General features: G+C 43.9%; 1 protein-coding gene across 1 annotated transcript; it reads right to left on the bottom strand.

Annotated features, from left to right (window-relative positions):
- Positions 1-143: 143 nt before the first annotated feature.
- On the bottom strand, positions 144-14410 carry UBP1 (upstream binding protein 1 (LBP-1a); the record flags this gene model as incomplete). Its single annotated transcript, XM_008945044.1, has 11 exons — positions 144-234; positions 749-842; positions 1014-1068; positions 1717-1820; positions 6863-6970; positions 7507-7617; positions 7880-8032; positions 9273-9379; positions 10121-10226; positions 11488-11564; positions 14259-14410. Coding segments are annotated over 11 exons (1158 nt in total), but the record flags the coding sequence as incomplete, so codon positions are not given.
- Between the last annotated feature and the right edge of the window lie 878 nt (positions 14411-15288).

Below are 15288 nucleotides of genomic sequence, written 5' to 3'. Positions count from 1 at the left end.
CCTCACGGACCTGCAGCCCAGGGCAGCACAGCCAGGGGGTTACACACACCCACGGCCTGCCCCCCAGCCCCTAGACGGCTCCCTGGGCCCATCCCAGCATGGGGGGCTGCAGGAGGCGACTCCCCCCCAGGGTCCCCCCTCACCTGGATTTCAGTGCATTGTAGAGCCGAATGCCGTCGGCCGGACCACAGATTTGTACCAGATCTTCTCTTGTCAGCTTTAATAAATCAGCACCTGGAGAAACACACCCAGAAGCTACTTTAGAACGTGCATTTTAAAACAAATCTTGGGCTCGTTTAAACCAAGAATAACAAAACTGCCAGTATAAAAATGTTCCGTGTCCAAAAAAATGGCTTCAGTGACTGAAAGGGTTTAGAACATTCACTTTAGAAAAGGAAGCTAAGCAGATCTGAACACGAGATGAAGGATCCCTGTCAGAAGCAGCATGGGTGTCAACAAAGAAAACAGCAGTCTGCAAAACAGTCACTGTCACAGATGAGTGGGAGGACAAGGAGAAGACAGTCTGTATTTGTGAAAATACTGCACAGACAATCAAGGAAGGCATAGAAAAAAACCCTTAGTGTCACTTTAGGGGGAATTTGCACAAAGCAAAGTAGAAAAAATGCCTTCCAATGTAAATAAGAGACTTTAATAAGCAAATCAGTAAATTATGAGAATTGTTTTCCCCCACAAAACTTGCTCACTAAACCAAAGAAAGACTCTAAATAAAAACGTAAACCGTAGGTACCTGAGAAATTTGAGAAAAGCCTTGTATAGGTAGAGAACCTGTTCTTGAGCAACCATTGCTGAGTCTCCTGGATGGTGGCTGAAGGATGAAGCTGCTGTAAGAAACGAGATCAGACATGATCATTTGGATAGTAAAAAACCCTTCCAAACCATTAAAAAACATCCAGTTAAACAATTCCTATTAATATCAAGGTACATATCAATCAAATGTTCTGCCCCAAACATACAAATATAGCCACGATCGATACCAGGAAGCAAACACTCACATCTCCACACCCTTGAGAGGCTCCATCTCCTTGATGATTCGGGGAGGAAGAATTGCTACGGATAAAGAAAAAAACCCCATGTATTAATAGAATTTTATTAAGCAAAATATTTCAGCATGGCTGAAAAATAACTTGAAATTCCCCAAACAATAAACATCCCTCTGGAAAGATGAATTAAATGCTGCATAGAGCATAACTTAAGTTCAGCTTAAGAGAAAGATCACTGCCCATCTTCAAGAGGAAGATCATTCCCTGATCATCCAAGTTTGGTTCCAGCAATTTAATTAATGCCTCAATACACAATGTTTTCATCAACACAAATTCTGCTGAAAAGCTTGTAAAGATTGTTAGTTTTTTTTTTCTTGCAAATTACATGAACTGTGTGTGAGGGGAACAAAGACTCTTACTGAAAAAAGCCAAATCCAGTTTCCATTGGCAAGGACTAAATTAGGAGTTAAGAGGTAAAGTATTTGCTATAGGACAAGGGACTAGAGAAGTTTCCAACAATGCAAACTGTGGAAGCACAAGTAATGACATTGTAATTAACTCACACGATGCAAGTGTCCAACTCTAAAATAAACAGGGGGTTGAAAACAGTCTCCCAGTCCCCAGGGGAAGCAGCAACCAGCTGCATTTCCTCAGCAAACACTTCTGAACAAGCCCAGCTTTAACATGCTCTGTTTGAGGACAGAAGGAAACCCACCTGTCCGGGACACTGTAGGTGTTATGCTGAGCAGAGGTAAAGGTTGGAGCAGGAGTAGGACTGTTGTTCACAAATGTTGTAGGAGTATCCGGCCACGGTGAGCACTGAGGATAAAGAATCAAAACTTGAGTTTCTCTGGAGAATCCATTTTCTGCTCTGATGCACACTTCTTTCAGTTAGAGCCTGGGTTCTGTCCAGAGTTTTGATTTGTAATTGCAAACAAAGATCCCTCCATCCCACGCATGACATGCAGATACTCCAGGTCAGAATCAGTTCTGGTTTATCTCCTGCTTTCATGAAGTTTATTATTATACTATTTACACTGTCTTCTGTCAGCAGCACCAGGGGCTAGTGGAGGAGCTGACAGAGACCTGTTCAGATCACTCTGTTTAAAACAGAGCCACCAACCCAGCCCAGCCCCTCTGCTGAGAGCAGCCTCTTCCTCCCCCCAGAGGGACGAGGGGGCTGTTGAACTGCAGGCATCACGCCCCGACAGCAGCTCTCAGCAGCAGCAAAGGGAAACTACAAAGCCAGATTTCACCTCTGTCTGCCCTGACAGCAGCTAAATACAGAGGGAATTTTCTGTACAAATTCTGTGAACTGAAAATCGTGCTGAATTTAGCAGAGGACTAAGATGATGCTTGCATGTACTCTGAACTGCTTAACTGGGATTTTTATACACCAGCTAAGTCACCATGGCTATGCCATTCTAGCCCATCTTTTCTGGATGTTTTTTTTGAAGCCACCATGATAAAGCCCTTCAAAATGAGACTAGCTTTTCATGTTCCAAGTACCACTCTAAATCCAGTATTTTAAAGAAAAATAGAACCCCAACAGATTTTGGTACATTCAAACACAGACAGACAGCACTAAAAGAAGCGAGTTGCCCAAGGTGAAGTAATCTAAGCCTGTGGTGGTGAAACCAACATGGATTTCTGAAACACTGATCCAGCACCAGCTAAAGACCCTGCAAGGAAGTTCCCAGAGTCATATCACAGCCTTGGGGAGCAGGGGGAAGGAGGAGGAGGCAGAGGAACAAGTATGACCTAATATCACTGGAAACATGTTTCAACAATTTTGTGTTGAAAGACTTTTTTCACTATCTGGGAGAAACACTAAATAAGCACATTACCAGCTGCAATCTTCTGGAAAAAACCCATTTCTGTGCTGGGCTCCAGCCTTCACTGCCAGAGTGAGAGTGCAAGTTCCCCAGCAGGGCACACACCGTTTTCTCTACCTTCCCATCTGTTGTTTCTCTTCTCAAGCTCATTGTAACAGTAATCTCAATGATGTTACAATACAACAGGTAGTTAAGAGGCTTTCATTCCCTAATTATGTGGTCCAAAGCCATAATTTTAAAATAAAACTCAGCATAACAATGTTAACTGTGTTCTTCTGAAATACTCTGAAAGCATAATTAATTTTCTTCTATTTCCTGACATCTCCTGAACTTGAAAGCAAGATGTTTCCCTGGACAGGCAGATGCAAGCTGCACAGCCCTGGTCACTACCCCATGGCAGGACCCCCTTCGATACCCCCGGGAACGCCGGGGCAGGGACCAGTGCACTGCTGTCAGAAAACGGCCTCTGAGCCCTTCCCAGCACTGCAGGTGCTGCTCCTGTCCCTCAAACCCAGCTGAGCTTCTTCACAGCAAAACTCCGAGTTGAAAGGCAGGAAGAAGCTCATCTGAAACAGCAGATCTCAACCCAAAGCAAGCAGCTCTCCTGCTCCTATCACCACCCGTCCCTACCTCCTCTGCTCCCACAGCAGGAACATTACCAAGGCCCCAAGGCTGAAGCAGGAGGGGGTTTAACCCCCCACGACAATTCGGGAGGCTGGGGGTGATGAGGGGGATGGAGAGATCACAGAAGGTGGCACAGTGACCCCAGAACAGTGTCTCCAGTTGCCAGGACAGAGTACTGGACCTTACATGGGGTCTATCAGTCAGGGTATTTCTTACAGGCTCACGCTCAAAACCGAGCTTGCTAGAGGACATCCAGCCAGGGAATGATACTAAAGAAGTCCCTGGCCATCTGACATCAACTTAAAAATGTGACTCTGCCACAAGGAAGCATCCAACTCCCTAAAAAGCCCTAGGAGAGCAGGAAAAAGGTCAGCAGTAAATCTTCCCCTGCAAGAACAATGAACATCTAACTGGGGATTCTGCAGGCAGCTGGTTTGGAGGTCTCGGGACCACCTGGCTGCATTACTAGCACTGCCACACCAAGGGACTCTGGGAGTTGCATGTCCATTTCCAAACACTGATTCACTCTTCAAAAGGAGGAAATTGTTGTGCTTTCAGATCTTTAACCTATCTGTACAGGACATGAAGGAACTGATAAAGTGTTGGGCAATGGTTTTGCTGAGTTAAAAAGCCAGACAGGAAATCTTTCCTTACCGAGTTCAGAAGGAAGACAGGGAATCTGAGCATGACTTTTAATGCTCAGGCTATTCAGCATTTGAACTGAGAACATCCCTAACATCTGAAGAGCTGCAGAAACCCAAGTTACCCTATGCCACTGCTCAATGTTGTTTCCAATCTACCCCAACCCACCAAACTCATGCTTTCCATAAGAATAGAGCTGAATTTTGGCAAAGAACTCCAAGCTACATTCAGATACAAAACCAACATGAAAACAAAATGCTTGTTCTCCAAATTATATATATATTAGATACCAATAATCCGTGCTTGGGCACACAGCACTGTCTCCAGAGAGCAGGGCAGCAATTTTATCATACATGGGACAAAGCTCTTCCAAGGAACTTCTAAAAGTCAGGGTTCTTGCCCCAAACAACTGCAAAAAGCTTCTGCTTATATAGACTGAATTATTCTGAATGCAGAAGTGAAGAAGTTATCCCCAAAAGTGGAGTCACCCAGAGGACACCCCCTGTGTGCTGACACTGCCAGGTGAAGTACTGAGAGAAGTCAGGAGAGACAAGTTGAAGAAATTCTATATACTGATGTTCCTAAACCCATTTTGCTCCAGCTCTGATTTTTTGACTCTTGCAGCCTCTAGAAAGTTTTATATTCTAAATTTAAATAGTCTCACAGAAAATATTTAGCTTCTGCACCAGCCTTTCACATCTAAAGCTTCATATTCCAATTTACTTCAAGGTCTATAGCTGGAAATCTTATACCATGCACATGGCCTACAATCAGCTCTACCTCCAAAATCTGACCAGGCGACCAAGTTTAATCAAACTGTGGCTTTATCTACAGCTTATCTGGAAAAACTGAGATAAATGCTGAAGGAGTGGCAGTGAAAGCACCAAATTTTGAAACAGCATGTGAAAAGGAGCAGAGGGAAAGCCTATCTCGAGGGCATTCTTATCAAAACTCATGAGAAGGACAAGATGGGTGATGACAATCAGAATCACATCTCTGGTTCTTAGGAAAGGAGATGAGCAGAGCAGAGTGACTGTTCAGAAGGAAGCTTCAGTGAACCTTCTCTGTGCTGTTAGAATCCCCTATGAATTACATGGGAAAGAAAAGAGATTTGATTCAATATTTCCTGAAGGAAGCACAGTGAGAAAACAATCTATCCAAATCAGACTGTGGCTGTGTGGGAAGAAATCACACAGGGTGAATAAAAAAAACAAAGAAAGAAAGAAAATCAGAAATATCTAGCAAGTAGAACAGCAGAATCTTGGAGGGGCAAAATAAAAAAGCCAACATACAAAATGTGGAGGAAGGAAGGAAGGAACACAAAAGATAGCCTAGATAATAGGTGAGGTGTAGGAGGAAGGGACAATACCCAGGGAAGTATTAAAAAAGAAAGAGCCACAGATTGGATCAAGCTGAATTTCTGGAATTCAAGAGAAGCTAACAAAACACTAGGTTACGTGCCAGATCTGCAGATGACACAATTAGCAAGGCTGAGAGGATTCCATCCTGCAGGAACAAACATCAGTCTCAGCAAACCGACCAGACGATCAGGGCAGCGTGTGTGGGGGGCAAATGAAACCAGCAAGAGCCAGCTGCACCCTTAAGAGAACTGGGACATCAGCACAGCTCTGACTTCTTCTGTTATTCTTCCTATCACCAACCATCATTCTGTGAAGTAATTACAACAGAAAGAGAAGAGAGCATGGAAGGGGGGGAAAAAAAAAACCAAACCAGAAAAAGGTAGAAACTCCTCCAAGGACCAGCTTCAGAAGATGTGCTTCATAAATGAGTGATGGAAGCCTGGTTTCTCCTGCCTGTACCTCCCCTCAGAACCACCCAGAACACAGGAAATAATGTCTGTGCTTCCAGAGAGTCCAAAAGGTGCATCTTAAAAGAAAGAAAAGCAACCCCAAGAGAGGAGTTGGGTAACTGCAGGCAGCTCATGCTTACAATGCTTTCCATGGGGAAAAAAAGAAGTCTCCAAAGAATCCATTTGATTTAGTATTGTCTGTTCCCTCCCACCCAGTTGCGGGGTCTATGAACAACAGGAAGTGGACACTGAAGTATTTTATAACCTAAATGTTATGTAGGATTGTCACAGATCACCAGTGCAGGCTGAGTGATGTCTGAGGGGCTGAAGTGTGACTGTCCCCACCTCAGGGCCACGGGGACAGAGCTGTCAGCACAACAGCCCCGGGATTAACTGGCACTTCAGCTCCCCAAATGCAGGATTGCTTCCACCTGCAGCACCTCAGTGACATTCACCTTAGGAGATCTCCTGGGGCAGTCTAGAGCAGGAACCCTTGAGAGGAGCAGCACTGACTCCTCTGCTTTAAACCATGGCTAAAGGCAAAGCCAGCAACCACCAACCACCTCCAGCACTGAGCGTGTAAAGACACCGACGGACACAAACTCGTGTTCAACGTGAGGCACAAACAGGGAACAAACCCCCTAAATTCCCCCTGTCTTCCACTACTCACACACACAGGGGAAAGCAAAAGGCTCGTTCATTGAGAGTGGCATCAACGGAAAGCTCTGGACTTTGACAAGTTACACAGTCCCTCTGCAACAGTTTGAAGTGTTAGATTTAGGAAGGATTCCTTTGCTGAAAACCAACGTGGAGTAATTGGCGTGCGTCACAGCGAATAAAATCAGGAGAGAGCAATCAGCATGTTTTGACTTGATGGGATGGAAGTTTCTCCTATATCTAACACTGCCCCGGGTCCCTTGCACAATGAAAAGGTAACAGAAGGCCCTTACACTGCCTCGCTTTGCCAGAGAATCACCGTAGTCTGCTGGCAAAGTCCGCTTGCTGGACTTTTTCTGCTCATGTTCAACTGCATCTTCAATTATAGGCTCAAGCCTCATCTGGACAAACACCAAAGATTTGGATCAATTTCTTTTCATTATACAGAGAGGAAAGATCTAAAAGCCTTTTAAAAAACGTCTGAAACCTTTAGAAAACTGCATAGAACTCACTGATGTGTTAATAAAAAGGAAATGCAAAAACCTACTGAGGCTCTGCCCTGAAACTCAGTAATCTCCAAAAACCAGACTTTGAAGCTCAAATCTGGCTGATAATTGAATACAAGATTCCCCCCTTTTAATTTCTTTTTTTTTCAGCTTTTAGACCTGTACCAAAATACTTGCTCTAGGGTTCAGTACAGTGAGTCAGGGTTCCATTTATGTGTGTTTTAATAAACGCATCTATCCAGTGTCTAAATGAAAGCTTACTACTCAAAATCTTACAGTTCAGCATTGCTGTTCACTGGACAAGCTGTCACACAGAAAGCTGATGCTGTGCAGCACTAGAGCCTCCCCAGCCCTCCCACGACTGCAGCTGGGCCATCAGCCCTACCGGAGCTCCTTCCCCTTGCTCAGCAGGCACAACTCTGGTTCCTTACCTCTGTGAGGACTGTGGTGTCATAGGAAGGCTGATACTTTTCTTTTTCATGTGCAGTTCTCTTTTCCATCTTTTCTCTGTCTGTTTTCTGTTTCCTGTCTGCTCCTTTTGGCTAAAAATGAACAGTTACATGAACAAGAACGCAAGTGGAAAACGGTTTTAGAACTGAAATCTGATCTCAGAAGTCAAGCACTTTATGAGAACTTCTGAGAGACTTACAAAGGATCCGAACAGTTACATGAACAAGAACGCAAGTGGAAAACGGTTTTAGAACTGAAATCTGATCTCAGAAGTCAAGCAGGGATATAAAGATGTCCCCCCATCTTTATGAGAACTTCTGAGAGACTTAGAAAGGATCCGTTTTCTGCCCTTACCTTAAAAACTTTGATTTGACAGCTGGCTGAATGCAGGTGATCTGTATACTCTCCATTTTCAGTCTGTTTAAAAGTGTCAACCTGAATCCTGAAAGGAACTCCTTTCTCTCCTCCGTGTTTCCGAGGGGTAAATTCAGTGCTGATACAATGTACCTGGAAAAAAACACCACCAAACAAGAAGGACCCTCAGAAGTATTCTAGACATGAATTTTACTTTGTGTTACCAACATCATAAACATATTCTAGGGACAAGTACCAAGTTACCCAGCCTATCTCTCCCCTAAAATCAGGAATCATTACAGATTTTTATTAAGCGAGAACCTGCTGGATCTTAAGGAAAGAGGAGGTCTCTGACTGGAAGGGTTTTTAATCTCATGGGCAATCAGGGTCTTTTCAAATGTGCCAAACTTCCTACACAAGTCAGCAGACTTTTTCATCAGTCTGTAACCACCTCAAGTGCTGATCAGAATGAAGACTGGGTTTACAAGCTAGAAAAACCCCTAGAAGATCTCTAAGGAGAAAATCAGTATAACCAAGAGTTGTGATCAATTTCACTGGTCAGTGCTCCCAATTTTTTTTTCTCTCTGATGGAATTTTAAGCAAGCCAAGCACCGTGGGCACCTTGTGCTGTCAGTGGCTGCATTACTGTGTGTTATCTCCCAAGGCCATGGCCAGGAGAGGACCCAGACTGGGAATCCAAGCCTCAAGCCTGCTGCCAGCGCTCTACGCCGCGCTCTCAGGCCTTTGGGGCCACCTCCATTTCCAGTCTGCTCCCACTCCTTCTATGCATGAACAAAAATACCTCATAGTTTACCTCCCATTTCTTCAAGGATATTCCATTTTAGTAGTGACATCATCTTACTGGGAAAAATGCCTTTGCACTAGGCTAATTTACTGAGAATATGGAATGTAACCTGTTTGGGCAGCCTCAGTATGAGGCACTGCTACCTCTAACTTTTTATCTTTTTATTTTGTAATAAAAACAGATCTGGGACAAAAGTAAGCTAAAAATGCCAGTGCAAATCTGAACATTACACCTATATTATTTCCAATTGCCCTGAATACCAAACTAATAACAATCCTACTACAGGGGAGCCTACTGACATCATGAGAAACATCTCTGAGTGTCTGGTTTAAAGCTGTCTTTGTAGCACATGATTTTTCATTTTGTATCCTCAAGCTAAGCCTCTGCTGAAGCTCACCACGAGGAGGGTGGGCCTCTCAACAGAAAAATAGCTATTTAGAGTGACACAGATTAATTCTAATACATTGTATAATTATTTTAACCATGACTGCTTTCTTCAAAGAGCTTTTTGTAAGCTTTTTGTAAGCTACACTGTTTGTGACCTGAAGGGCATCACACACAGACATCCAGTCAAGTAAAGTTTCAAACCTGAATAAAAGCAGATGTACATTTTGTTGGATCCCACAAAAATTCAACTGCATTGAGCTGGCTTGGATTTGTCTTGATATCAATGACTCCAACAGACATTGGAATATCTATTAAAACAAGCAGTATATATGTCAAAACAATCAGATGCCAAGGAAACACTACAAATTAAGGTTTAATACAAGGCTACCATCAGCAAACACAGGTAGGGTGGAAAGACATGAGCTTCAGTGGCAGTTTCTCAGGACTGATCTGAAGAATTTTAGTAGACCCAATCTACAAAGTGCTCAGGGTTTGGGGTGTTTTTTGATTCCCTTCCTCCCCCAACCCAAACAACTTATGCACCAAAAATGATCAACTTAGACAAAATGCAGACAAACTAAAAAACCTAAAGATTAACACTACAAACTAAGTTTTAATACAAGGCTACCATCAGCAAACACAGGTAGGGTGGAAAGACATGGGCTTCAGTGGCAGTTTCTCAGGACTGATATAAAGAATTTTAGTTGACCAAAACATACAAAGTGCTCAGGGTTTGGGGTGCTTTTTGATTCCCTTCCTCCCCCAACCCAAACAACTTATGCACCAAAAATGATCAACTTAGGCAAAATGGAGACAAACTAAAGATTACCAAATATATAAGGTTGCAGAGCTGCTATTTTACTTCTGGAGCACACGAAGGTTTTAAAGGAATGTGAAAGGGGTAAGAACATCTCTATTCCAAATAAACACTGTGAAAAAGCAGCACACACAAAACTGGGCTATGTTTTTTCACCAGCCCAAGGCATAAATGTGACCATGACACAATTAAATTTGGAAATTGAGTTTCATACAGATAGAAACAATTATACCTAAGTCGAGAAGTCTGTCCCCAGGGCGGTTCCACTTCCAGCCTTCTAGCTGCTGGTGCTCTGTGTACTGCAACCTTCTGTCATGGAACACAACTCGTATGATACTCTAAACAAAGAAGAAAACAAGCATCTGATGAGCCACAAAGTTACTCTATGTTTGCAAACAGCCTGAAGATAAAGCATTCAAACGTTCCAGAATAGCCACGGTGCCAATAATTATGTATTTAGAGAAAAATCTGGCAACCATCAGTATCCCAAAATATTGCAGAACACAGAAACAGAACTGAGCAGCAGGACACAGCTGAAAATGTTGTAAAAATGCAACAGAGAATCACACCTGATTGTATATCCTAAAGGACATAAGGATTAAGTGCTTAAGTCATATTGAAGAGCCATTTCTGTTCTGCTGCATGAGTGAACAAAGCAGTCTGGTATACAGAAGGGAAAAAATTGTAGCATAGACCTCAAGGCACAGGGAGAGAAATCTGCAATCAGGGAAAGGAGCTCAGCTATGGAACAAACTGCTCCATCAGCAGCACAACTGGAGATGTGTTTTCCCACAGATTTTTCTCCCCTGGACCAATATCCTGCTGGTGCACAAACCACAGGCTGGCTCTGTATGTGTTCTGTAACAACTACTGAGGAACATGCTCCTGATAGCTCCACTGCTCTGTCCATGATCCTCCAGCTTCCCTCCACATCTCCTGCTCACTGGACATGGTCAGGGAAATGGCTCCAAACAAGCCTGTATGACAAGCTTATGACACTAAGTTGTCTAAAATAGTTGAGTCTTCACTACACACACTGACTATACACGCTGGGTGTTTATATTCTGCTTATCCAGACTTTTTATTTCAAGTGTCACTGGTCAGCAGTCATTCTGAACAAGCATCTAGTGACAGCAGAAAAAAAAATCTATTAAAAAAATCCATAAAATGCAGTCTTGAGATTGGATTTGCCTCACCTAACTTTAGATAGCTCAACTGAGAGCACTGTTGCCACAGCTTCCTGTTACTCAGCAGAAAGCCACGGGCACGTTTAGTGGAGATCCAGCTCCTCTTAGAACAGATTACACTGTGGATGGGTACATCCAGTGATTAGCTCACCTTTGGTTATCTAAAATTACATTGAATGAACCCATTCAGAAATGGGGAAATGCAAAAACCTACATTCCTTTAATCTGTAGTAAACCTGAAGTAAACCAACAAAGCTAAGGTTCTGCTGGAACCGGTTCCTTTACTGGTCAGATCCAGTTGGTTCCACTTCCCTTTGTGTCTGAGCAGAATAAAGGGTTAAAATGGACTCTTCCCACAGGCAGCCAGCAGAGGTTTGTTAGGAGCCCAGCCACCCAGAGCACTTCAGCTCACCTTCACCAGCTTCCCATTGATCTCTGGGATGTCTCCAGCCTTCCTGTTATCCAGCATCCGTATTTCATAGGACTGGCCTGGAAGGAGAGGGAACCTTCTGTCAGTGGAGGACTGAGCACAGAGTTATCTGCTGTGTAATGCACCCAAACCAGCTCCTGGGTCAACAGCACTACCCAAGGACAAGCACCTGAAATCTCCCTTTAAAAAGACTTTTACAGCAAGGTTCACTTCACAGCACAGGGATTAGTGGAAGAAAATGAATCTTTCTGGTCCCTTTAAACACACAGACACCCTCAAAGTTAAGGACTGGGTTTTACATGAGGCACTTATCTTTCTTTTTTTTTTGTTTCCTGAACAAAAGCTTTTCAAGCTGAATTCCTGTATTTTTGAAACTGATGAAATGCAGCAGTGCAAACCACAGACTGGTCTCCAGGAACAAACTCCTGCAGAGTTTTTATGCTCTCTGTACAACATACACACCACTCTCTCATGTCTAATTTTGCCCAGGTCCCTGTTGTTGCCTCTGTAGGATTTGTATTATTTCAGAAAAAAAGCCTTTAGAAGAGCTGGTTCCTGGTTATTTCAAGCAGCTATGAGTGAACTGATCTTTCTAGTGGATTTGACAAATTGTTATGCTTCAAAAGAGAGAAAGCTGGAAGGAATTGATTTAAGCTACAGGGACCTTTCTCTGCCAAGGTGAGCAGCACATATTCCTTTGCAAAAATGGAGTTTTTCCAAATACAAGACAAAATAGACTTCAAGATGTGAACTAAGTGCAGTAAATGCATCCCCTGCCACAGCACCCTCCAAACTACTTCATGCTCTAGTGTCTGCTACACTGGACAGACATTTACTGGCTGGCCCTGCAAGGCCAAGGTTCAGCTGTCATACCCCTGTGAATTACCAAATGATTTCTTCAGCTCCTTTTGGGGCTCCACAGATGGGTGGAACCACCAGCTATGGCCTGTTTGTCCTCTCCCAAGGAACAAGGGACAGGACAAGAGGAAACAGCCTCAAGTTGCCCTAGGGGAGGTTTAGGTTGAACAGAAGGAAAACTATTCCCCAGAAGGGTTGTCAAGGACTGGCCCAAGCTAGCAGTGGAGTCCCCACCCCTGGAGGGTTTTCCAAGCCATGGAGATGTGGTGTGAGGGACACGGGGCAGTGGGGACCTGGCAGGGCTGGGGGAACAGCTGGGCTCAATGATCCTAGAGGTCTCTTCCAACCAAAATGATTCTATGATTGTATAAATATTTCTCTGTTCTCTATAACCATTATTTGAAAGGCATTAGGGGACAAAAACCATTTTGAATGCTTGCTCAGCAAGTGCTGCTAACCTTCTACAGGTACAAAACAACATTAAAAGGCTGAAGTTCTGATGAAAAGAGCATTTTAGGAATGCCAGGCTCAAAACTGAAAAAATACCACAGGGAAGTTTTCAAAAGAAAGGGACAGGCAAGTTTCACTCTGGCCACGTAGCTGCTCTGGGAAGTGTAAAAAGCACCAGATGAGGTGCTTCACTGGAGTTGAGAACACCAGCTGGCTGAACCCAGGACACTGGTGTCACTCCCAGAGCCAGGGAGGTTTTGTCCCAGGGCAGTGACTCCACTCAGACCATTTCCCCAGCAGGCTGCACCCTCTGCAGAAGCTAAATGGGATTTTCATGCAAATCAAGCACAGGCTGAGGCAAAGCCAGCAAGGCTCAGCTGCAGTGTTTATCTAGTTAACTCCTGGCAAATGCCCCCAGACACCAGAGGAACACAGACTCCAGAGGAGGGGCACCTGTGTTTGGGTTTCACACAGAACTCCATCCCAGGCAGGTATGTGCAGCTCCTAATCACAGCAGCCTCTGTTTAGGGAATGGCATTTTAACTTTTAAGACTTTTTGTGGCAAAGGGGGAGTAATGACAGAGGGTATGGCTGAGAGCTGGACAAAAGTCTAGCAGCAAGGTACCCAACCTCATTTTCAACATGCATTTGTTTAGGATGTGCTGCAACCACACGTCCTGGTTTGGGTTAGAACAGAACTGACTCTGTTCAGGCTCTTCTCAGTGACAGCACCTCCTGAAGTTAACAGCACATTTCTGCAGACAGTGTGTCAGCTTTCAGAAGTGTTTCTAGCTTGATGTTCAGAGTGACTACCAAGGACTGGTGTGTGCAGAAAGGCTCCTGCTTACACCTGGCCTGTGCAGAGCAAGGTGACTGCTGAGTCTTGTGCAGCATCCTGGCAGTGCAGTAAGGGGTGGCACCTGCAGGGAGGAACAGCCAGGTGACCCTGAAGTGCCCAGTGAGGGATCCTATCCCACCTATGCCATGTTCTCTGTAAAGCTGAGCAAGCACGAGGCACAAGCCTCTTCTTCAGTGGCCAAGCCTTCAATCCCAATCTGTGCATTCCTGGATCCTACTCCAGAGTCCAGCTCCTGGAGCTGGTTCCCATCTGCTGCAGAGTCCAGCCTGGGACTCCCCCAGTGCCCACCCTGCAGCAGAGGTGACATCCCATACTGGTTTTGTACATATTTCATTATTTTACTGTCATTGTTTCATTAAAGCTCTTTAGTTTTCCAATCCATAAGTCTCTCTCCCTTATTATTCCCTTTCTCTTCCCTTCAGGAAGGGAGAGGAGTTAACAGAGAGGGTCTGTCATTCATCCTGTGGCCAGTGCAGCCCCAGCCCTTGGCACCACATGCATGAAAACATGGAACACAACTCCAGCTTTAGACCTGCTCCAGAAGCCACATTCCCTGTAGTCATGCCTGCAAGATACACATACCAACCTTGATTCAAGTATGTGAGAGTTTCATCATACAGTTTTACTGCTGGAGACGTTGCAGCACACATGACATACTGGAAGGGTGGATGTTTGGTCTCATTTTCTTGGGGAAGGCTGGAATCTTCCTGTTTGAAAATAGGCAGTGCCAGAACATCACTGAAAACAAAACAAAACTTTGTGAGACTGTTGGCCCTGTTTTGCCTGAAGTTAAAGACAAAAAAAGTTATTTGTGACTTAAAAAACCAGTGGGGTCCATACAAAATTGTGTTGCTGAGTTTATTAGTGAAACCAACGTGAGCAGCAGCCAAAAGATCACACCACAGCCTGCTACAGAATTAAATATCCTGTACTAGCAACAGTCATTGCCTTCTATACAGCAGTCCTCCATAAAAGAAAAAAATAATCAGATATTAATGAGTTCTGTTTACAGATAGTGCTTTTCTGGCACCAAGTTTTAGTTCCTGACAAAATTCTTACCTGCACATCCACGAAACTTTCTTTGAAAATTAATTCCTAAACTGAACTAAGATTTCTCACCTGTTGCTTCTGGGTTTAATCCACATGCATCTTTTGTTTCTCTTGCACTGATCCCAATGCTTAATATCTCTTGTAAAAGACCTGTATGTCTCTTATCTGTGTGGCAGTATTCTTTACACTTTGTACCCTAACATTTTTGAAGGAAAAGCATTTTTTTTGCTGTTCCTCATTCCTGTGAGGTCCTGCTTTATTTGAAGAGCACTCAAACTCCTCATGAATTCCTGCTCACATCTGGAGCATCAGGAAGTGTCAGTATCTTAACAAGTGAAATTACAGCCAGTATTTTTGTGTCAAAGATACTGAAGTCTCTGTTGATGTAAGCAGGAGGTGTGAGAAGTACAGCTGTGGCTCCCCAACTTTTTGTTCCAAGCACGTGACATGTACAGTTATTTAAAGGCCAGGCAGAGAGAACATGGAAATTGGAAGAGGGTTTAAAACACACCTATCAGAGTCGAAGGCAGGCAGGTGTCTCACCCAGTGAAGGGCCTGTAACTCCC

The sequence above is a fragment of the Merops nubicus genome, unplaced genomic scaffold, assembly GCF_000691845.1.
Source record: "Merops nubicus isolate BGI_N331 unplaced genomic scaffold, ASM69184v1 scaffold6500, whole genome shotgun sequence".
NCBI lineage: Eukaryota > Metazoa > Chordata > Aves > Coraciiformes > Meropidae > Merops > Merops nubicus.
The sequence above is the reverse complement of the archived record's forward strand: the minus strand, read 5'-3'. Positions and strand labels throughout refer to the sequence as shown.